This window comes from Perna viridis, chromosome 8, assembly GCF_037379345.1.
Source record: "Perna viridis isolate PV_CMFRI_1.1 ecotype Kerala chromosome 8, ASM3737934v1, whole genome shotgun sequence".
NCBI classification, from domain to species: Eukaryota; Metazoa; Mollusca; class Bivalvia; order Mytilida; family Mytilidae; genus Perna; species Perna viridis.
Window position 1 is genome coordinate 19,119,867 of NC_142452.1, and position 25,910 is coordinate 19,145,776.

General features: G+C 32.0%; 2 protein-coding genes and 1 long non-coding RNA gene across 6 annotated transcripts in view; 2 read left to right on the forward strand and 1 right to left on the reverse strand.

Moving 5' to 3' along the window:
* Positions 1-624: 624 nt before the first annotated feature.
* LOC148609656 (uncharacterized) lies at positions 625-16,742 on the reverse strand. 4 transcript variants are annotated; one of them, XM_088541260.1, is made up of 11 exons: positions 16,652-16,742; positions 15,015-15,353; positions 14,822-14,909; positions 13,955-14,062; positions 13,187-13,294; positions 11,874-11,984; positions 11,146-11,256; positions 8,667-8,774; positions 7,504-7,608; positions 5,911-6,059; positions 625-2,827 (listed from the first exon to the last, which is right to left on the reverse strand). In XM_088541260.1, exons 2-11 carry the CDS (start codon positions 15,336-15,338, stop codon positions 2,663-2,665), a joined length of 1,377 nt encoding a protein of 458 aa, XP_088397386.1. In that variant the 5' UTR covers positions 15,339-15,353; positions 16,652-16,742; the 3' UTR covers positions 625-2,662. The 4 variants fall into 4 exon arrangements, with proteins under 4 accessions (XP_088397386.1, XP_088397385.1, XP_088397384.1 ...); XM_088541259.1 differs by having other exon boundaries at positions 16,640-16,689; XM_088541258.1 differs by lacking the exon at positions 16,652-16,742 and adding an exon at positions 16,347-16,631.
* Positions 16,743-20,074: 3,332 nt separating this feature from the next.
* The window catches only part of LOC148609657 (peroxidase-like protein), an 85,786-nt gene continuing 79,950 nt past the window's right edge, over positions 20,075-25,910 (forward strand). Inside the window, exon 1 of the mRNA XM_088540894.1 lies at positions 20,075-20,167. The gene's annotated coding sequence lies outside the window, so the exon portion shown is untranslated. The remainder of the gene's footprint in view (positions 20,168-25,910) is intronic.
* On the forward strand, positions 20,804-23,180 carry LOC148609658 (uncharacterized). The gene is made up of 2 exons (XR_015914605.1): positions 20,804-21,653; positions 22,814-23,180. It is a non-coding gene; the product is annotated as an uncharacterized LOC148609658 (long non-coding RNA).

Sequence of the window (25,910 nt, forward strand, 5' to 3'; positions counted from 1 at the left end):
ATGTTAGTCGAGGCCATAGGTTATTATTGATTATTTTGTTTTATGTTTATTTCTGCCAATTACTATTTATAAGAGTAGTTGTTCTCGTGTAGCTTATGATAATGTTTAACCCCACAGAATAGTGTTGCTTTCATTACTGATCATATCCTAATCATGTTATAGAAGATCATCTCATCACTGCAGTGCAAATGTCAAGACCACTTGTGGTTTTGGTGGGAAGAAATATGTTGGAAACACATTAAAGACAATTAATGCCAAAGGATGGATTGAGTGCATCAGTTGAAGCGTATTTCGTCTAGAGACTGGCATAGATTCTTTCTTGTTTTGAAGGTAAACTGTATTGTATCTGATGTATTTAATTGAATGCTTTAGTAATACGCCATTTATAAATAAAATATCTAAAATTTCCACCAGTTTGTGTTTTACTAAAATTAGCACACACTCATAATTACATACATCAAAACCAGATTACCTCAGTTCTTGGTTTATGGCATTTTATAGATGTATATAATATGCATGTCAACTCAAATAAATACCTTCCTTTCATGTCTCTGTTTTTCAGATATTAAACAAATTACATTAAATCAGTCGAACATATTTCAATATTTTTATTTTGTAATTGAAATAAACAAACCTTATAACATAACTCAGAATAACAAAACACATTCAAAACAACAAATAGGACACAATTGTATACAATTGTTTGTCTCTTCTATATGCAGTAACAACGAAAGTATGTCGTTCAATATTCCAATAAGGATATCATACTATACATTTGTAATAGTTTTTTATAGGAGACAGCAAAATGACTAGAATTTGAAATAAAAAGAAACCAAGAACCTATATAAGGGATAACAAAGACAACTGCAATATTTTAATATCTAAAATGTATGTAAAAAATACAACCACAAAAATTAACCAGTGCTTTTTCGGAGACACCAATTTGGCCAACTTTGTCATTGTAATGACTGTGCAATTGCTATGAATTTTATCTAAACATAATGTAATAGCTGCTAAAATTCGCATTAGGCAATGAGTGCATTAGATAGCTTTCTTCTTTTTTTTTAATCTAGATGATGTCCAGGATAAGAAATAAAGTACTTGTCAATGGAAGGCAAAGGGTGGTTTATACATTTTCATCCGAGATTTCATACTCATGTTTTCTAGCAATTGAATGTTGGTTTTATCTCATTAAAATGTTAAAAATGAAATATATACCATTATATATATACTAAAAATTAAGAATGAAAAAATACTTTGATTTTTTCATTATTTAGGTGATTTGTGATCTTTTAGGGAATTGTGAACATAAATTTAGAGTTATTCATATTTACCATATTAACCTGTACTCTTTGATGTCATACATGTAATGATTCTAACCAAATAAAAATGAAATAAAAATGATGGAATAAAAGTTACTCTTTGCCGCCTTTATCAAAGGAATTGCCTGGTTTCTATATGAGCAGTCTTTTTGTATGTGTAGTGTTCTTAATTGTTAGCCTTTTCGAATAGAGGTAGTCACTAAATCTATGACATTGCATGTGTATATTGGTTAAAAAGCATAACAGAAAACTAAAAATAAAGAGCTATACTAACTTGTTATTTTAAGGAGTAATCAAGGGAACCAGGGTTATAGCGGTAATCAAAAGAATGCAATCCAGGGACAAAGACCAGACATGGAAAAAAAGACATTCACAACAAAGAACATAAAGTAACTAAACTCATACATACAAAGTAAAAAAAGCAAATGAGCAACTCGGACTCCACTAAAAACTGGGCAAGGTTTAATTGTGACACACGTTTGTCGGTAAAGTCGGCAAATAGACAATTGGTGCTCGTCGTGCATGGAATATAATTGTTTGTTAAAACGCTTATCGACCCAACTGGGCTAGCATGTTGTTTCAAAACAGTGAACAAAGACTAATGTTTATATTTAGGTCTAAAAATGAATGTTTGAAGGGTAGAAAATGACTTTTTTTTCATTAAAAAATATAAGTGGCCATAAAACCCTGAACAATAGGCAATATTAAGATTTTTTTTTCAATTGCAATGAAACGGTATACTTTGTGTGTTATGCCACTAAATGTTTTTATCATTCCTTACAATGATAAAAAAAGCATAAATTGCACAACAATATTTTAAATATACATATATATTATAAAAATTACATATTTCATCAAATAATCGACTAATATATAATTTCAGAGAAAAAAGTTGCTCGAATTGCATACGTTTTACCGATCTTTTGTGGAATTTGAGTAGATTATGATGTTAATTTTTTATGGGAATTCATATTTAGCTACTGAACAATCAAAAACTTTAGTTTTCATTTATTTCAAATATGAAGTCTTCATATCGTCGAATAGTATATGTCGGTACAAGCCAATATACCCATAAAAAAATTTCAAATTAGTTTTAAGGGCATATCGAACAAACAAAATCGTTTTCTATTTAAAGGTCCAATGAAAATACACGCTATAACTACACTTATCGGAAATAGATTTATATTCGCTAAATTAGTAAATGAATGATATATTACCCATTTTCTTTTATAGTTCTGTCACAGGAGTATATGTGTATTCAAATTAATATTCAAATTTACCAATAACCTGGACAAAACATACGAAATACAATATTAAAAAAAACATACTTATTTAATTTTCTATATGAACCTAAATATTATAATGTCAAACCCTGTTTTTATCACGGAACCATCTGTTGTCCAGTGCAGAGTTACGTACTGACCACTGGTTACAATATCACCTCCTAAACTAGTTCCAGTTTTTGTCGCAAGCAATGGAGCATTTACATTACTTCCATCGTATATCTAAAAATGATACATGTACATGTTTTTATATGGTACTTTAAAATTTTATTCAATGTAAAATTCGCATTCTGTTTTAAATAGCAGTCTTTCTAACAATCAGACCGAAGGTGATTCATGCATGTCAAAAACCCAACCGAATTCAGTTTTATTTCTTGTTCAGAAATAGTTACTAATCACATAAAAGGTCTTAGTTTTTCATTTGGTTGTTGCGCTTTTGTGGTAAAAACTATATGGATTTTACATGAAATTGGTACTTTGCATGCATTATCGTTCTTGATTTGTTTCCATTCGGTTGATTTTGATGGGAGAGGAATGTGTGATTTTCTCAAAAGTGCAGATCTGAATACTGATATGATTATTGTTTTGTAAATATATAGCATATGTAACCTGAACTGAATAACCATCATTTGTTTGTTTTCTACACCATGAATCACTTCACCATTGTCAGTGTCTGAATACAGACTTGTACTTAAGTTTTTGGGTAATACAGATATCAAAAATGACAATTACCGCTGAATAAATGTTATGCTTATGACAAGACACAATGAAAACTTATGGTTTGAGTAAAGTAGACTCAGATATGTACGCCAATGGAATAAAAGCAAAATTGAACATTCACTTGAATAAAAGTGTGTCACTAAAGTTCCAAGGCAAACAATGCGAATACCGTAGTATTGACTAGATAAACAGGTAGAACATGCAACTAGTGATTGAGATTTATTTGTGTATAAATATCAACCGTCGTCAAGGTTGTTCATGTTTCGTTTGCTATAAAATGGAAAAAGGAACGGATATGGTAAAATGCCTCACACATGCACCAGCGTATAAACTAGACAGAAATTGTTAATTTATTCAGAAATCACAAAAAGTTCTTCAATTAGTGTTAACACACATTCAAGCTCTGAAAGTCCTCGGCAACAAAAGTTATAAAATTCACGGTAACAAAACGATGACACTGCTTCAGAATCAGTTAAAATTACAAAATAAGACATATTAATGACCAACATCTCCTGATTTAGACAGGTGCATGCATGTGAATATACGGTTGGGTTAAACCAGATTCATAAGTCATTAACCACCCCTCTTTTTAAACAATTACACCACAAAATTTATTTAATTACATCCAATTATCTTCATGGAGTACCTCAACATACACAATATATACAAAAGGAAATATCCACTTAAAGAACGCTCACAGTTACTGAAAACTTGCTCAGAATATATCGAAGAGTGACAATACCATGTACTCTACCAGCATTAGAAATAACCGTTCTCTACAATTCCAGTGGACTTGATTTGAAGTAGTAACTTCATGTACTGAATAGCAAAGGGTTTGATGCAGTGCAATTCTAAACAAGAGGTTTCCAGGAGCCCAAATCGCTCACCTAGTTCCTTTTTTTTGCCTTTAAGGGAAATACCTCTAACAAGGAGTTTTCCGAAAATTTTAAATGAAGAGAATTTGATAGAAATTAAAATAATGATCATTTAAGTATAAGACAGTTTCTAATTATCTAATTTAGTTTACCAGATATTGGCTGATAACTGTAAAAGAAAGAAGTCATTTTTCACCTTTCAAAGGCAATAACTCTAACAATGAGTCGTCCGACAAATTTGATCCAATGCAGACTTCTATAAGCCTAATAATAATAATAATTATCTTGTCCATTAAAAGAATTTGGCTAAACCTAATGGTTTTGTAATATATGACAAAAACTTCTGACCATACCTCTTTGTTCTATTCTTAGTACCAGCTGCCACGTTTTTCATGGCATGGAATAAAAAAATCCCCACATCAGATATATGCAGAATACTCGAAGAAATGCTCATGCTGAGTTTGGTTATAAATGGTCAGACAGTTTCAGAGGAGAATATTTTTGAAAGAAAAAAAATAGGAAAAATATTGAAAAACGCCAATATCGCCAACCTGGCTTAACAGATCAAAACGAATACAGATAGGTTTCATCATGCTGAACGCTTTTATTTTGATAGAATCAAGCTAAATCTAATGGTTTTGGAGGTATGATTGAAAAATTTCTGTCTGACCCCTACATTCCTTTTTAGTAACCACAGCAACGTTTTATCGACGAATCAAAAGTTCTATGCCGAGTACCCTAGGGAAGATTGAAACCAAATTTGGTTCTGATTGGTCTAGTAATTTCAGACGGGAAGAGTTTTGAAATATTGTTAGTGACGTCGACGGACGCAAAATGATGGCCAAACTTCACATGGCCTTTTGAGTCAGTTGAGCTGAAAATGACTTGGTTTTTACGTAAGGTGCAATTGGGGTCGAATATCTTTATTTGTGAAAACAAGGTTCAGTGATAGACAATAATTTGAATATTTTTACGAAGAAATCAACTTAAGACATTTGATAAATACATTTCCTCTGAAACAATGTGCATTCTGGACGATATAACCGTAAAAATAGGAGTGAACAATACCATTTTTAAATAAGTACCTGCAAATGCTATCATATTTTTTTGTAAAAGGAATATTGCTTTATTGTTTAATAAGTTACTACAACCCAGTAGTCAGAATTGTATCATATTTATTCTCCCTATTTATGAAATCTTGCATTGCATGTGGTAGAACCTCTCGGTGATAGATTTGGCTTTCTCTTTCGATAGTTTCGGTTTTGAATACTTCTTGTATGCAACTAATATTTTGATTATTATTTTCCTACATATTTGATTTTAATACTGCTGATGAGAGGTTACTCCTTATAACATGTGTACATCTTATCGAAATTTACAATATATAAAAGTGGTATTTTTGTATTGAATATGTTCTCAAAATGAAGCTAGACCAGGCTAACCATAAGACTTTAATATCAAAGTTTGAATACACGGATTCACAAACGCCAATTGGAAAAATAAAGGTGCATCTTTTCTCTTTCAACTGAAAAAATAATGACTTCACAATGTAAAATTATATTGTTTCTCAGACGTTAATGATCAGTTCAGAGAAAATTCTGGGTACCTTTGGAACAAAATGGCGTAATATAATCCATGTATTAGAAATTTAAAAAAAAAACCTTGTTTATACATACATATTTTTAGATTAAACATTTTAAGCGTTCTTACCTTCAAATAGTCATAATTTGATTCTGTGTCCATTCGTGTGAACCGTAGCGACGCCTTGTATCCTGTTCCTACATTATATGGGCCAAAAAGTCTGTCGGCATTGTTCGTATACCCACTGTATGTAAGTGATACCGTGGTAAATGTCTGCACTGAATGTAAAGAATAATTTTGTTATAATGATGATTCTTACAAGGATGCTGTGTCAGCTCGTAGTCGTGCAGACAAATTATGTTCATTTTTTTATGACTGGAATTTGTGAACATGGTTGTTTTTGGGGGTGATAAATGATAATGTTATGGCGGAACTTAGTCGGCGTAAATGTTTGTTTGTTTGTTGGGGTTTAACGTCCGAGCAGCAATATTTCAGCTATAATCAGACAATGAACATGAAATTGATGATAAAATGAACATGAAATGAAAAAGGGGTGGGTCGACAAATTTTGATTGCCACTGGAAATGGGGAGAGGTGGGTAGGGTCGGGCAATTTAGCCTCCTGTGGCGGAGCCCTATGGTTCCTACTCCGGGAGAATATCACAGGAGGGTTCTTTGACGTGCGAGGAACGTGGCATCTTTCCCAACACGGTCCACCACTATGGTTTTCGGTCAGGTTTTCTGTATTATAGCCTGACAACCCCAGCATGTAACACACCAGGGGTACCCCCATTCCACCACCTGGGGCACACATCCCAGTTGCTCTGTGGGCAGAGCGTCCTATCCCCCGGCTAGGGTTCTGAGCAATATTTAGTCGCCTTTTACGACAAGCTTAGCGCTGCTGCAGGCCAATTCTTTTAACACCCGGACCTGCACGGGGTTCGGCGTAAATGAAGAATTTTACTACCATATAGTAATTTCTTTTAAAGCCAGCACAACTTTAGCTTAATAGCAACGTATATGTACGTTTCACGAAATGATCTTAATTGATAATTCATAATAATGGCCATATTTTTGTCTTAAAACTAATATCAAACTAAAATCCGAACTTGATCTGTATTTCATAATATTCAATAAGCAAAGATAAAAATGGTCCTTCAATATCATCCGAAGTAATCATACGGAAACCGTCTGAGAACGAAAAACCGGACGGCTAGACAAACTTTTCTTAGTGTATCACATAATAGCTCGACACTACGTGTGACGGTTTATAAAAAACAATTTAGTAAACTTATACATCGTAACATTTTATAGTAATAAACATGGAGAGCCATTCGTCTTAATGGGATCCATGAGCAGTTAATAATGTGTTCGATTTTTGTAATGGTTTTAATAAAGAGCAAACTATGTAAATGTATTTCACATAAATCAATTGGAATAATTCTTTTATTTTAATATATGTAATTTTATTTTACTTTATGATAGTCGTGTTCCTTTGCTTGTCTCTGTTTCTTTTTATAAATATCTGTATTAATTCTTTTGGCATGATAATAAAGTTTTCTACGTAATTTAGTTGTTTTCAGTTGCCATTTAAAATGATATCGTGAAAGGTCAGAACAGGTTGCCCTAGCAGGGCTTATTTATTTATGCACATTGCATGCTTCCATTTTTTTAATAGTTGATAAAATTACAAACTTTCTAGTAGACACAAATTATACTTTACATTGACAGTTTGTTCCTGAGTATCCACTGGGACAAGCGCAGGTATAAGTTGAACCAGAAATGTGACAGGTCCCATAGTAACAAGGCCCAGAGGAACATGGAGTTACTGAAACAATCGAAGTAATCGCATTCATTCTATCAAAGAGTGCAGCCAAACAGTATTCAATTGACAGACAAAAATGTGAGTTTAAGGAAAATGCAATCTGCTTATCCTTTAGCGATTCACAATGTTAACCATATGAAAAAAAGCATTCTGAATTTTTTACTTTATGCAACAAAAAAACAAACTTTCCAACATCATCAAAATGGTGCAATTAACTTGATAAACTGATAAACCAATGTGTAAACAAGGACATTTCGAAATCCTACAATTTGTTTCATCTTGTAGTGAGCTTTACAATTATCTAAAATAAAATGACTATTTACCTACCAATGGTACAAAAGCTCAAAACTCTGAATTCAACAGAAACAGCTATAAAACTTTTAAATAATTACCTTTAATTAGAATTGGACATCAATAATATCATTTAACACTTATTAAAAAATAGCACAGGAGATTACTTTTACCGAGTATTTTAGTGAAATGCGCTTTTAAAGTGCAACAAGTAATGGATAACTTCGATATAGCAAATACCGACAACCCAAGAAAAGTACTTAGTATTAAAATAATATGCTAGCGTATATACCAAAAGAACGGCCGAGACACATCAGGTTTAGTTTTCCCTTGTCTTATATGTATTGAACATTAGTGACAATGTAATCAATGTAATTTAAACGTTTTTCTTTTCTTCTTTAAAAGCGTAATATACTTGAACTAACTAAGCAGGCATGTTTAAAACGTTACATTGCTTTAAATGTTAAAACAGGTATAAAAGCCTAAGAGTCATACATGTAAGTACACACACCAAGGGATGTTTAAATTGCAAAAGGAAAATGAGTAAATCAATAGCAAAGTGATACAATTGCTTAGTCGGAATTAAAGTAAACATGTCTATTGTAATTGACAAATTGATCAAATGAAATATTTGAACGCAACTTATTATATGAAATGGTTGTAGAAAAATGCACTTCTTGATACAAATCTCTATTTTCTAAAACGATATCGTTCCAACAGATATTTAATTTAAAATGTGATATGCGACGCGTTTAAAAAATAAATTATACTTTGGCAGTTAGTTCCGGAAAATCCTGATGCACAGGAACATTGGTAATTAGTTCCTGCTATAGAACACTTTCCTCCATATTGACAAGGCCCTGTACTACACGGTGTCACTACAAAATATAAAAGTGTATTAATCGGTGTCATTATAAAAAGGTATATTAGTTTTTAACAAAGTCGACCCTGAAATTTTTTTTCAGTCAAATCAGTATGGATATTCTTAATAATTAGGAGAAAATGTGATTAATTTGAGAGCAAAATTGATTGATTAATTGTTGGGATTTAACTCCTAGGCAGCAACGTTTCAGCTTATATTCATCTTTCCCAACACAGTACACCACTATGGTTTGCGGTCAGGTTTTCCGTATTATGTACTGAAGAAACCAGCATGTAGCATACATGTATCAGGGGTACCCCATTCCACCTCCCTGGCGAACACAACCCAGTTGTTCTGTAGTCAGAGCGCTCTGTCCCAACCAAGGCTTCTGAATACTATTTATTTGCTTTTTACGAAAAGCTTAGCGCTGCTGCGGGACTATTCTTTTGACACCTGGAAAACGGTTTGTTATTTATCTATGCAAATCTTGAACCTTAGTTCAAAATAGAGCCAAACTATGTAAATTCTGCCAAATTGTTGAAAAACACTTTATTACATTTCTTAGATAATAAGATATAAGGAGGTACTGACCACGTGCATCGACAACTTATACATTTCCGCCATGCAAGACAATTGCTTCATGAGATTTTGTAACAAAACATTTAGTTTGGCGATGCATGTTACCAATATGTCAAGATAAAAAAAAATCCCAACTATATTCATACTGCGTTAAGGAAACAATACTTTAAAACGTTGGTGATGTAACAACTCGGAAAAATTGTGTCTGGCTTAGGTCATATTTTAGCACAAAAGTATGCCAATAAGTCTTTCCAGTTGCAAGCTAAGTTTTCCCAAAGTAACAGAATAAGAAAATGGTATAAACGCAAATCTCTTGGTGTTTCTTTCCTTGTCTTTGTTTGTTTGTTTGTTTGTTTTTGTTTTGTTTTGTTTTGTGATTTTTTCTTTGTTTGTTTTCCTCAATGTCTTGCATTGTTTTCCAGTTATTAAACTTACGTCTATTTCAACGAAAGGTTGATGTATGACGTAAAATATATAACAAGAACATGTAGGTTTCTTTTTAGAAATAAAGGCCCGACATTATTTAAATATGCAAATCACTAATATTTGTTTTTTTTCTGCTGTAAACAATTTAATCACATTAAGGAAAACAAGGCCTTATTAGCAGGATGTATAGTCGAAAGAGTAATCAAGGGAACCAAGGTTATAGCGGTAATCAAAAGAATGCAATCCAGGGGCAAAGACCAGACATGGAAAGCAGACATACACAACAAAGAACATAAAGAAACCAAAATCATACATACAATGTAACAAAAGCAAATGAGCAACTCGGACTCCACTAAAAACTGGGACCATTGACCAGGTGCAGGGTAGGGTAGGGTAACAACCATTGATAGACAAGAAAACGACGGAACAATATTAATAAACAAAACACTATAGAAAACACATTTGATTGGCCTATCGATAAAGATACATTTTGTTTAAAGTAATTATGAATTAGTCAACCTAGTATGTTTGTATGCAACTGTTTGTTTGTGTTTTGATAATTTATTTTTTTTTAAAAACGCCAAATAGCAATATGATGTAATTTAGGTCTGAAAGTTTATTAAACATTAGGGCATGTATATTCGAAATGTATCGTGGCTGTGTTAAGTAATTAAAGAGAAAACTGTTACGAAAATTTGATATTTAAACCATATGGTCAAAATACTTTAAAATTCGTCACACAGTGGAAGTTGAAAACATTCGATTCTGTAATTTAATCTAACGATATGGCATACCATTATAAAACTGTTGTCAACATTTCACATGGATGTATTAAAGTGTGCAGGGAAAACTGTGTGGACTGACGAAAAAAAAAGACAGACATCATGATAACTATAAAGCTCGTGTTTCAAAAAACGAGGAGTATAAAACAGAAAGGATGATCACAACAAAATAATCACAATATCATCGTAAGCTAATGATAAATGAAAACACAAAATGTGTCTAATAGATCATTCATTTTCCATGATTTGGGACTAGTGTTTTTACATCCACGGCAACGAAGTAAAACGCATGCTCCAAAGATACATCTTTTTAGTCAATGACAAAATCTGAGAAATACTTAGGGTAAATAAAAAATCTGCAGGGATCAAAAATCAAAATAGTAGTTGCAGAATGGCATTATCTATTTTCATTCTCTGAAAATTTATTAAGCAGCATTAGAAGAGGTTTAGGGTAATACGCATTGACGGGTGTATTGGAAAGCGAAAAAAACAACACTAATCATCACCATATATATTATGCTTTAATTGTGTAAGTGTATAAAAGGTCAAAAGAATTGCATGTGATCAGGCTCTTCATTGTATGAATTGCAACAAATTTACCCTGACATTGTGTTCCTGAAAACCCCGAGGCACATGCACAACTGTAGGTGGTAGCCGACAAAGGAGTACAAGTTCCAGTATACATGCATGGAGCAGTATCACAAATAGATTCTGAAAACAATAGTACATATAGAAAGCGCTTTTAATGAACATGATCAATACGACAGTTCTTGCATAAATATTTGTAACGCTTTTAGCTCTACCTATCATGTTATACAGGGTAGGTTTGAAAACGTTATTGTTATCAAGGTGTATTCTCCACGAAAGACACTAGAAGTTCAAGTTTAGAAACCGTACATAAGTGCCATATGCCGAACTTTTGGAACAAGGATTATCCTGTGTTTAGCAATGTAAGATTTCTATTTCTCGCTTATCAATGAAAGGAAATCTCGTGACGCTTGTGATGTCATAATAACAGAACTTTAGCGTGTTGTAAATGCAAAACAATAACGACAATCGGGGTTAACTTAACTTAACTGATATAAAAACTAAAAAACATAAATAATGCAATATCTAAAAAATGAAAGACTAGGCGATTGCCGATGCCTTCTTGTCATTTTATATATCATTTCAATGTCCTCTTACTCAACAAAAAAAATGATAAAAACACTTTCTCATGGTCTCCTGAGATTTCATAGTCTAACCCTCCCAGTGTTACTAAACTTCTAATACCACTTTTTACATTGACTAAGAATGAAAAGTTTAAAAACATTGTAAATGATTTTTACCTGTACATGTTGTTCCTGACCATTGCGTTGGACATGTGCATTGAAAATGTCCTCCTCCAGTTATAGCACATGTTCCAGAGTTCAAGCAAGGATTTGGTGTGCACACGTTTACTGTTAAAGTTACAAATGTACATATTTATCACATAATTAGTACAATTATCTCGACTGCAGGTTTTGATGAGTTTTATTTTAATTGAACAATTTAGCATGTCTTTATTGCAACTACTGCTTAAATAGTAAATCGATGATTAAATTGTCAGCAAAGTTATAATGTCAAACGCACCATAAATCTCTTTTATATTTAATATCAAATTTGTTTCTAGAAAAGCAGAGGACGCTAACACTACCAGTGCACCTGGTCCATGCTCCAAGTGTTTAGTGGAGTCCGAGGTGTTCATTTATTTTTGTTATTTTGTATGTACTAATTTAGTTACTTTATATTCATTGTTGTGTATGTCTTTTTTTCATGTCTGGTCTTTTTCCCTGGATTACATTCTGTTGATTACCATTTATTTTGTTTACCCTTGGTTTGTTTTATTTATTACTCTTTTTTTGTTATTATTTTGTTATAGTTTTTTGTTAGTTCATTCATTTTTTAAAATTTTGTTTTGTTTTGTTTTTTGTTTTGTTTTTGTTTTTTGTGTTTTTTGGTCTTTAAATGCGTAATCGCATGTTTTACAATAAACATTATTTTTTATGGAAGGATGATAAGTGAAATACTTTAAAATTCTCCTTAAAAAAAATGTTTTTAGTACAGGACAAAAACAAATCTTAAATCCTGGTTTCGGGATTGCAAACATTGCAAATCTACCCCTAAAGAGCTGGAGATAATGGATACTACAGACACTGTGAAGTCAGCCTCAAAATGTTGCTACAAGATTAAAGTCATCACTACAGAAGTCTTATGATCGTCATCATGAACTTGCGGATCGTTCTGGTGTATCCATCTGCACCATGAAAACAAATTTGTTCAACGTGTCATAGTTTTCTATTTTTCTTTTGTCTTCCTCAGACTTGACTTATTATGAGCAACTCGGCAGATGTTTCTTGAAAAGCAGAGGACGCTTACTCAACCGGTGCACCTGGTCCATTCTCCCAGTTTTTAGTGGAGTCCGAGTTACTCATTTATCATTTACCTTTGTTACCGTGTATGTATTTTTTTTAATTACTTTATGTTCTTTGCTTGTCTGTTTTCCATGTCTGGCTTTTATCCCTGTATTACATTCTTTTAATTTTCACTAGCATATTGGTTCCCTTGATTACTCTTTAATACTCGTTTGAAAATCTTTTAATACGTTCCTCCAATTACTTACATTCACAGTTTGTACCAAAGTACCCCGAAGCACATGCACATGAATATTGGTCGCCAGAGAAACTGCAAGTACCACCATTTATACAAGGAGCAGGGGTGCATGGTGTTGCTAGAACATAACTTATCGATTACAATTTAGTAACACGAAAGGTCCGGGCTATATTATGTTACTGTGAAATGAAGTACTGTTGATTACAGTAGTAAAAATCATAAAAATGTTTAAAGATAAAACATATGCAATCAATTCACAATACTATATCCTTCGCAAAAGACAATAGATATATTATCATACTTATTTGTTCAAAACCACATTGATATGGTTTAAAATTTAAGAGATAGGTTTATAAGTAATTAGTTGATAATGTGATCAGATCAAAATCAGGACAAAGAAATGAGAATACAACATATTCACGAAAAAAATAAAACCCGCGTAAAATTTTGAAAAAAAAGATCTTTGACCGTAGCATTTACCCCAACTATAAATATCGCACCCAGCAAATGTAAACAATATCCTCCCCACCCAATTTCGACAATGTTCTTGTTAATACTAAGCAAGTAATGATTCTTGGAAAAAGCATGTGTGATTTCTCACATGTAGTAACGATTCATTTTTGAATTTAGATTCAGAGACAATGCAGTTAATGCAATAAATTTATTAGACCTATACTGCGGAATACTATCTTTCATCAGAATAATAGCATCATATCACAAATTTAAGAAAGCAGGTAAGTATGGAATATGATAGAACATTTTAAAAAAAGATAAATACTTTCGCAAAAGGTTCCGGACGTTCCAAAAGTGCAGAAACATTCAAAGGATGAAATTCTATTTGTACAGGTTCCTCCATGCTGACAATCAATATGGTCACAAGGCGTGGCTAAAATGTCAGAAAAAAATGATTGTACCTACGTACATGTACATAGACAGGCCGAAAATAAAAGAGTTATAGATACATGTATGTAACAATGAAGCAGATAAACAGTAGCAATCTTTATAAAATTCAGACAGGAGGTGATTCATGCATATCAAAAACCAACCAAATTCAGTTTTATTTATTATTCAGAATCAGTTACTCACCACATAACCAGTCATAGTTTTTTTCATTTTGGTGTTGCGCTTATAAGACATAATTTATATAGATTGTACATGAAATTAGCACTTTGTAAGAGTCATCGTTCTTGATTTTGGTCGATTTGGTTAATTTTAGTGAGAGATAAATATATAAATGTATGATATACAGATCTGAATATGGAAAGGACAAACTCTTTTGTCAAAATATAGCATACGCAGATTGAAAAAAGCATTGTTTGTTCGGTGGGTTTTTCGATTATTGAAAGAAATGAAATGTTTAATCTTTGAGAACAATAGGGAGCAACGATTTTTTTTAGATTATAGTTACATTTTGAACATTTGAACATTTTTTAACTTGTCACAGCCTTTGAATCATTTCCGCTACCCTAAAATGTAAACATAATTGATCAACCAGTTTGGGTTATTGTTAAGTGAATTTGCCATTTATTATCTAGTTGTCTTTGATTGAGAGTTATATGATTCATTTTTGTTTATTGGAAAAATGAATACTTAAGGAAAACCTATGGCATTATTATCGGATGATAGTAGGTATCATTGAACTTACTTATGGTTTGACAAAAATACCCGTTACTGGCTGACTTCAGACACTTCTGTTTTTCTGTGCATGGGTTAGGATGACACGAGTCTTTATCCTGTAGAGATATATATCGACGAATGAGTAATGGATCATATTTATGTTATACTTTCATAGAACAGATATCTTAGACATGTGATTTCAACAGAATGCATATACTTACCATTGTCCATGTATTGATAGGAGAAAATAAAAATTCAGTTACAGACTCCGATGTTCCTCCTGTTTCAAGTAATTCACATACAAGTGCCTCGGGGTTAAAGTTGACAGCTGAACATTTATCTTGGTATAGACAATTTCTTCCGCACATTTTTAATCCAGTTTTATCGCGCGCTATTATTGCCATTGCTTTTTGGTATGTTTGTTCTGTAATAGCTCCCAATTCCAAACTAGTAACAGGAACAAAGATGACTAACACATGTACAAAGAATCTAAACATCATCATTGGAATAATGTTGTTGTATATTATTCCGAAAATATCAGCCATTAAGGGACCTTTTCGCTATGATATAAAATATTTTTTTGTTATATAGATTAGCAATACCACCCCGTCACAATGTCAAGCGAAAAAATGAACTTGAACTAATCGATAATATAAGTCAGGTTTTGCAGCTTGATCGTAAATGGAAGATGTTATGGATCGTGGATAGCAACTAAATGATAGGTCACACATCAGTCACAAAGTAGAATTATAAGTCTGTAAAAATGAATTTAAATATACTTTATTTCGCAATAATAGCCGACGCTCGAAACCGCAGAATGTTCACATATTCGCTTAAGGTATGTTGCAACACGCGCGTTCAACAAATCACGTATTTTTTAATGCAAACAAAATAAGTATTTCGTTTTTTTTTATACTGAATGTAATCACATAACATATTTATCATTGACCCTTAATTCTAAGTCATAAATGGACATGTCCAATTAGTTTATTGAAACCATTTTTTATTAATCAGACAAAATAACACTCTGATGATCATAAAGAAGGAGGCAATGAAATTTGTAGATATGGAATATTACCGTGAATATTAAAAACAATATATATTCTCAGTACCAAAAACATACATTTACTTATCCACAAGAACTGAATACATTTCATGAAATGAATATCAAATTAATTTAAAGAATTCCTACAAACCTCTATGGCTGCAATTAAGTGTCATCATGACTTGCTGGATTTGTTTTACAAAAGTTTTTTTTAATGTTAAGTATTGTATTGTCTTTTGTTGTCCTATTTTTCACTACATTTTGATTGTAAACAAATACGTGGTTCACGAACCTTAACGTTCTACATTTCAAGCTGTAGTACTGTACTCATATTATCGATCTGTACTCTTCATTTTTCTCGCTTGACAATGTGACGGGAATAAAACATCAATCACAACAAATACAGAATTCAGAATCGACCATAGTCGATATTCGATATTCCTATTTATGCAAAAAAAATAATAATTTGCTGTAACTAAATTATTCCAACTCCTGAGCTAGCAAATACCGTGTCACAGGATTCTAATTATCCACGCGAACACTCGTCACTATAGTTGTATTTTTATTCGAAAAAGAAACATTTAGACGGATATATAAACTTTAATCTTCTTTTTACGAAAATGTCTAGAACTTTGAACTAAATTGATTCCATCTCTGTCGTCCTATCTAATATCATAACTTTCAATTTTCCGACCCAATAATCACTCTCAAAGGCAAAAAAAATAGCACATAAAATATTCAAGGCATAGTTCTTTAGCCTTCATCAACAGAGAAAATTAATTCATATTGAATATCTGTCACCTTAATAATTACTTATGTTCAACTATTGTTTTCTTGTTGTTTATGGTTATATGAATAATGGTAAACTAATCACTTTAACATGATTATATAATTAAGTCCCTTCAGTACGTTTAAAAGTGTATTTCATCAGCCGAACATTCTTTAAAATGTTTTGTCAAAAATGATATTTACCTAAATCGTTCATTTTGTAATCATACGTCATGAAGAATTCAACTTTTAATAACATTTGCCCGTAGTAAGTGATCTTTATCAATGCATTTCTACCATGATCATATATTATGTGACATAACTAATTAATTTTTTGTGTCTAATGTTTATATAAATTACTAAAACCCATCTAAGCTCAAAGCATATATAAGCATTCCCTAATAATGAGCTTGAAATCAACGAATCGAGATGTTCAAAAACAAGACGCTACCAGGAATCAGATTCGCTCATTTGGTTCAATATTTGCCTTTCAAGGGCAATAACTATAACTAGGTTGCCTGTCAATTCGGACTCAAAAGAAGACTCAGGTAGGATATATCATAAGGATCATTTTATCAATTAAAAATCAATTAAAATTATCTATTTCAGTTTTGAAGATACTAACTGAAAACTGCTAAAACATACTGTTTCACATTTCAAGGACAATAACTCAAACAAGGAGTCGTTTGACAACTTTTATCCAATAAACACTTTTGTAGGCCTTAAGGATCACTCCGGCAAATAAAAACAAGTTGGCTAAGCCTAACGACTTTGGAGATATATGAGGAAAAAAACTTTCGTCTAACCCATATGTTCTAATTGTTTTTTGTAACTGTGGCCAAAAATCGACTTATCAAAAGTACCCACATCGGATATATGCAAAATACCCTAAGAAACATTCATTCCAAATTTGTTTCTAATTGGTAAAATAGTTTTAGAGAAGAGTTTTGAAAGAAAAAACTCCAACATGGCTTCATAGATCAAGACAAAACTTTGACCACAAATAGATCTCATCGTGGTGTACACTTTTATCCCGTCGGAATTTGGTTAAACGATTATGAAGATATATGCAAAAAAACGTCTGTCTGACCCCTATGCTCTATAGCAAGTTGAGCTAATAAGATTCGTTTAAACTTATAACAATACGGTCATATAAGGTTATCTATGATCATTTAAATAATGAAACGGTACCCATGTAACAATTGAAATAGTACATTATTTAAACTTAATGTAACCGTCAACAAAGTAAGTCATTAAATAACTACTCCTCAGTTAGAAAATTGTTCATGCAGAAAATTAAACTCCACCACTCCATTTACTGACAATCCCTTATGACATACAGGCAAAGTCATTCCTGTCATGTATTGTAAGATAAACACATTCTAAAGTAGTGACGCACACTATATAAATTAGTGATTTAGTGAAATCTACATAACAATCAACTTGTTTTTGAATAATTTATAATTTTCATTTAGGAAACGAACTGCAGAGAGATAGAGTTCTTCTAAATTTCATATCATCAGGATATACAATTAATTATAACTGAAGTGTCTAGTTCGTATTCACAAGCAACTTCAACATGATTCTATAATATATAGTTCATAATTTAGGTTTGTAGCACCTGTGTCAAACGAAAACAGAAAGACAGCCTGTCAGTTAAATACACTGATATAATATAGATTATTTGATAAGGATATATATTTTTGTTAGTTTCAGTCTGACACTATTTAACTAACACCAAGTCAAAACACTTTTAACTTTCATGTCATGAAACGAAGTCAAAATGTTAAGGGGGATGTGTAAAAAGACGTTACTTAAGGAATAACTGTTGTACATTGTATTTTTTTTCGGTCTGTGAAGAAATAACCTCAATCTCGTAGTGTACACTAAATAACCTGCGTAGCACGTTATTTGAAAGTGTGCATCATGGACATTGAGGTTATTTCAAATAGGCCGAAAAATATAACAGCTATTCCTTATAATTCAGTTTAAGTACAAAAATGCAACGAGTAAATCATTTGATGATGTCACAGTCATTGCAAAAATTAGTCTATTAGATGTTAAAAGATATTTTTGTATCCAATCACAAACCGTGTTACTTCTGAAATTGAATAATTTATTGATGATGTTGAAATGACACTCTCTCCATTTTTTCCCTTTCACACGTCTTTTGAAGTGTGTGATATGTTGTTCGTCTCTCTGTCTATCGATAACATCATCCATCATTGCAGTTTAACACAACTTTAAACGGCCGCTTGGAATCAACATTTTATACAAAGTTTATCTTTTTGGAAGCACAAACTGGCAATTGGTAACGATGTTAAATATGATGACCTGCATTGCAATAATATTTTCCTTAATTTCAGAGTGCACACTTATATATGGTGTTGTCGTATTTTTTTTTTAAATAATGGAAAGAAGTTTATTACATGTAAGTCCATATGAAATCAAATGCAATTTTTTTTAAATTTTTTTATCTTTATTTTTATTTTTTTATCTTTATTTTTTATTTTTTATTTATGGTGTATCATTTTTTTTTGCATGTACTATATTTCTTTTCGGAAGAATAAAAAAAATTAATTTACGGTATTTTTATCATTTTTCCATCATTTTACAGATGCTAAATATGTGCTCAGTGCGTTTTCTCAAATGATGAAAGCTTTAGAAACAAAGCATTTCAGAAATTAATAATGCAAAAATTATATCGACGGAAAATCTAAGAACCAACAAACTTGACAAAAGGTCGGCTAAACTAGTGAACACAGTATAGTAATTTTCTGCATTTTTTAGCCTCATCCACACCTGTTATAAGACAAATTAGTGCATTGTCAATACGTTTAGCAAATTTCTAAATAAGAATTTATCAATAGGTCGTATCAACATACACGAAGATGGATTATAGTGCTATCACACAGGAATCGTGGTTTTTACTGATTGAAAACCATACACACTACTGTACACGTAAAAAACGTGGACTAGTTCCATAACAAACCTCACAATTATGTTGCCCACACAATGTTTGTGGGTAGGTTATAGACTTCTTACTTTTATCCCCATAAATATTTCATTATTCATTGAATCATAATAATGTACAGCCTAAATCGGCAGTTACCTATTCAACCTAACTTACGATTATGCTCTAAACAACTAAGCGACATGCCTTTATATAAATTTCAAAACACCAGGAACCATACTATAAATATGCCCGACCGTAGGATTTTTTAAGACATATTTCTAAATTCAAATAATGGACAAAACACCAAATGGATAAAATCCATGGTCTTATTCCCAATTTATCCAATGAAATTAATTGGGACTACGACCATTAATTTTCGCCCACTTGGTGTTTTATCCATTGCCAATAGAAAACTGAATCGCTATATTACACTAAACATTCAATACAATGCAATATTCTACGAAAATAGAGCATTTCATGGTCTTTTTCCAATGACTTATTCTGTAAGATACACTTACCGATAATCGATAATGTAGTGTTGAACTTGCACATGTTACTTGTATCTCGCTAGAAATATACAGATTTGGATTGTAAGCTGAATAAAGGTTCGTTTGATTTTAAATATGATATGTAATCAACATGAAAGTTTTCAAAACAGGTAACAGGTCATTATGTAGGCGTCTAAAACCATTTTTTTTACTTTTAATTTAACTTTATGTTTTAACTAACTATACAATTGTAAAAGTCTGAATTCATTCTTAATACCGGACACTAGAAAGGAACATCTATTGTTGTGAAATGCATTAATAAAGTTTCTTTTTGTACTCGTGTACTCCGACTACTAGAACAATACATGTTTTTTTAAGCGCATTTCAACTTTACGTTACACGAAGTGGTGAAGTATCAAAAGATCAGTTGCATGTACGTCGTCTTTCCGTCCTCCGACGGTTTCTATATGAAAACTTTAAAAGCTCTTGGAAGAATTTATTTTAATCTTTGTATAATAACCGAAAATCATAAATTCACATCAAGTTCGAATTTCAGTTTGGTCGGAATTTTTACACAGTTTGGACATTTTAAGATGTTTCTACCAAACAAAATTTGCAGTGCGGGGTTAATGTTCCATTAGACGCCAGATTTTTAACGTAAAAATTAAATTTACTAGCTTAATGAAAAAAGAGAGGATGATCATCTTACAATTTAGGTTATTACCCTTTATTATCTGCATGGATATATATATATATATATATATATATATATATATATATATATACTCGCCCTTGCCATTTTGGGCGAATACAAAATTTTTCCAACGTTAGGAGAATTGATTTGGTCGAAATTTTCCATCAAGTTATAAAGCATTTTTTGAATATCGGAGGTTGTATAGTATTAATTTTTGCTGGTCAATCGATTGGTCAGTTGTATTTTTTTAAAAACGTTATAAATAAGAAATTCCCCCGATCAAATTTCGCCCTTAAAATATAATACTCAAGTAAAAAAAGATGTTTTGAAAAATGAATAGGTCGGGGGAACCAGGAAAAGAGGTCCATTTTAAGGATAAGTGCAACTCATTCATCAACACCAGCATTTTCATTAGGATTTTACTATCATTTCAATGAAGAGAGACATTTACTTAAATGATTGAAGAGCTAAAATTTCTAATGAAAAATTCTGCGATTATTTGGGAACTTCAATGTTCCACAACAGAACCTCAAAAGAACAGCCACGCCCGAAAAGGATTTTTTTCTGACTGTTATCCGAACATAGTCGTTCCAAACAGGTAACCATCCTTTGCTATTAGGAATTTATCGGACCTTGTCATTATCGAGGACGATTAGACCTGAGACTATTTGTATGTGCAATGGCTGTACAAGTGGTAGTTCCAGGGGACTCAATCTTTCGGTTGCCGCCATGTTAAAATTTTCTGTATGACTTCAAGATTTTAAACACAACTTTTTCAAAATGTAATTTCTAGCGATCGAATGGACAGATTTACGTGAAATTATAATATATCGATTCAGAAAGTTGTAAATTTTGGATTTATCATAAGGAGATACACAAATTCGGTAGATATAAAAAGAAATTAACCAGGTTAGTGGAAAAGCCATGTTTATTATTGTCCTGGTAAAACCGAGCCTTGGTTTTATGAAAAAACTTGATTTTGCCCATTTGAACCTAATGTTTTCATAATTATGATAAGGTTTTACAATGATTTATCATCATTTATGATATTAATTTGCATTTTAGAGAAATCTTATTGATCTAGCTCACATTTACAGCTCATTCTACACATGCCTAGTTTGTAGTTCATATTTTGCTAGTCCGCCATTTCTTATGTTTGTTCTTAGGAACCTCCCATTAAAATACATAATGTATGAGATGCTGCGATCGTAAAAAAGATTAATTTCATCAACGATAAAAATTTGCTTATTATTGATGCAGTCACTAAGATAGAAATTTGATCATGAAAGGCAGTATTATGAAATTAACCTTCGTTTACAAAATGTACATTTATTTCAAACACATTACCAGTCAAGTTGTCTTAATTACAGTATTAAAAATATGCTTAGAAACTACAGTACTACAAACCAAAAATAACAGACAACAGTAAGTCAGAAATACATTGTAACAATTGCACTTTACATGTATGTGTATGCGTATGTGTGTGTGTTTTTTTGTGGGGGGGGGGAGGTATGCTTAAAAATGAAATAAAAAAGAAATATTGAAATATTCACTTTATGAAACAAAACAAAAACAAAAAAAAAACGGATCAATGATTGTCCTAATAAAATTGTTAAAATAATAAAGGCAGGACCTTTTTTTTCACAAAATAATAAGGCAGGATAGTTTACAAATGTAGCTCTTCCCATAAAGATCAAATGGTTGTTCCTTTTTCATTTTAATTTATTTCATTTAACCATTCAATTTTAAAATTATTTACAGAACAAGAGGAATCGAACCTCCTACTCATTGCTAAATATGACATGAGTCCACCAGGGAACTGTCATTAAACATGTATTTTCTACTTAACAATGTATTGAATACATACTGAAGTTGCATTATAAAACACAATCAAGTGCGGTATCACAGCTGTTACCATCCTTTTCAATCAGGTCTTAACAAAATAGTACAAGTACAATGTACATGCAATTTATAATCATATATAGATATTAAAAGCTTACAATTATGAAAAGCTTTCAATTTTTATATGTATTACATGTATATTGATACTGGTTTGTTTTAATTTTCAGCATCCTAAGCAGTGTGAATTGAATTAATAGACAATGCACATGTATATGAAGCAGAAGGAAACATGACTTGCATGTCAATTATTCAACTGATTTGACCCATTTCAACAGCATATTGGACACACAATGACTTAAATTCAGTAAATGTTTAGTATGGGAGAATCAACACATTATATTTTGAGCATGAGGAAGGCGCAGATTAAATATTAGATGTATTTACCTATTTCCAGTTATCTGTTCAAGACTGACTCTTAATATAAAAATGTAAAACAATACAGTTGCAAACGTTTTCAGTATCTGGTATAAGACATATTGTGGTAAAATGTGATATAACTGTACATGTATAATTAAAGAAAATTGAATACATTAAGTATGTTCTTGTTTCTTATATGTGGCAAAGCCCAGTGGAAATTTCATTATTCTGATATCGGGTACATTTACTATATACATTTGTGCATGCATATACAGTATGCATTAAGTTGTCTATCTCTTTTTTTCCACTTGTGTTTACACATGAAGCCAACACAATGGACAGTCCAATTAAACCATACTTTTAAATTTAAACTTAACCATTACTGTGAACAAGGATTTATATATAACTCTGTGCTGTGAACACAAATTTTGCATAACCAACCAGTTTATTACTTAAAGCAGTCTTCTAGGATTCCTATTCCTGTTACCCAGGGCAAGTGAAATTTGGGTCAGGGAAAGTTAGGTACTTAGTTACATTTACCCATGGCAAGTTAAAAACTTCATATGCTGTAAGGATTCGTTTTGTGCACCAAGAGGAATGAAGGAAAAATAGTAGCTTAGTATATTTTTTACAGGTATCATGATACATTTGTACTAGATAATAGTGTAATGATAATTGTTGAAAGTATTTGTATTCCTTGTATTTTAAATAAATGAAACAATAAATATATGTTGCCATTCTCCAGTCTTTTACCTTTACTTTGGGACATCAAAATCTATTGACTGTTGAAATTCTTCACAAAATTTACTTGATTAAATAATAATGAAAATCCATAATTTTACCCTTTCTGCTTACTGACAACATGGAGGCAAATTACCCACACATGTAAACAATATTCATACACTTTTATAGTATATTACATGTATGATTTTAAAGTACACATTCTCGGCTTTATTTTGACTAATTTTAATCAGAAAACACACAAATAATGCACTTACAATGCATAGGTCTAGGTTCATTGTGTTTTGGTACTACATAGAGGGGGTGGGGTGGCCATTTAACTCAGATGTGGTTAGTGAGTCCCAAAGTACTTGAAATATCATTTTCCTACCCATTTAACCATTTTACAATTCCAAAGATAACAATACTATGTTAAATATCATTTTTAAAACCAAATCATCCATGCTAATCACATATGATATGGACTGAACTCTGAACATGGTCATACTTCTTGAAATTGGACATTCGTACCAGAATCATACACGCTTATCACATGTGAATTGGTATATACCCTTGATATCGCAATACTACGTGAAAAAGCACTTTCCTACCTACATCATACATGCTCATCATATTTGATTCGTACTGTGTTCTATGTATAACCTCACGACTTGAAATAGCATGTTCCTTCCCAAAACATACATGTTCATCGCATATGTCGATAATTGTACTATAAACATGGCCATTCTACATGAAAGATCATTTTTCTACCCAAAATCATTCATGCTCATGGTAAGTAATACCCTCTCGTCCCTCTAAAATGACCATTTTATGATTTCAAAGATAGCAATACCATGCGAAATACCATTTTTGTATCCAAATTATCCATGCGAATCACATACCATGTGGATTGAACTCTGAACACAGTCATACTACCTGAAAAAACACATTGGTACTAGAATCATACCTGTTTATCACATCTGATTTGGTATGTACCCTTAATATTGCTATACTACGCGAAATAGCACTTTCCTACCTAAATCATATATGCTCATCAAATTTGACGCAAACCATATTATAAACATGACTATACCACTTTAAACATAAGCTTTATCAAACAAACATACATGCTCTTCACATCTAGTGTGAAATGTACACCTGACATAGTCATGCTACGTAAAATAGCAATTTCATACCTAAAATGTACTTGCTCATTACATGTGATGCCAGACTACTTTGAATAGCACTTTCTTACCTAAATTCATTCATTTTCATCACACCCGATTCGATGCCTACTCTACAAATGACCACCTTACTTGAAATTACACTTTTCAAACCATAGTACACTCATCACATCTGATCACAAATGTGCTGTTTCAAGTAGTATGGTTGTGTTCAGAGTAGAGTCTATTTCAGATGTGAAGAGGGTATATGTTTGATTTGGAAAGTGATACTGCAAGAAGTATGGCCATATGAAGAGTACAATTCAAATCAGATAGTTTCGTTTTAGTAGAAATTACTAGTCTCAGTAGTAAGCCAATTTATGCCAACACTCCGTATTATATGTGATGACTTCGTACTTTCCATTTCAAGTAGTATGGTCATGTTAAGAGTATGGCACAATCAGATGTAATGAGCATGTTTGATTTTGGTAGGAAAGTGCTTTTTCAAGTGGTATGGCTATATTAATAATAGGGTTTGAATAACATATGATGGGTATGTATGATTTTGGTTAGGAATTGCACTTTGAAGTAGTATGGCAATAGTTATAGTACAGTCCGCGTCAAATAAGATGAACATGTATATTTTGAGTAGGAAAATGCTATGATAGGTATTATGGCAGTGCTAAGAATACGGTACAAATGTGATGTGATGAGTCTGAATGTTTTGGGTAGGAAAGCGCCAGTTCATATAGTACCGATACATTATGAGCACATACGAAAAAGATGGAATCAACAAGTACACTTTTTGTATGAAAACCCGTTCTTACGTTGTCAATCAATGTTTAGAGTACATTAGGTATGGTTGGCTATATCAAGATCACAGTACAAATCAGATATAAGAACATGTATGAATATGTGTGAATCTGGTAGGAAAGTACTAGTTTTAGTTATATGCCCATATCAGCAGTAGGAGTCGGAGAAAATGTAATGACTATGAATATTTTGGGGTAGGAAAATGCTATTT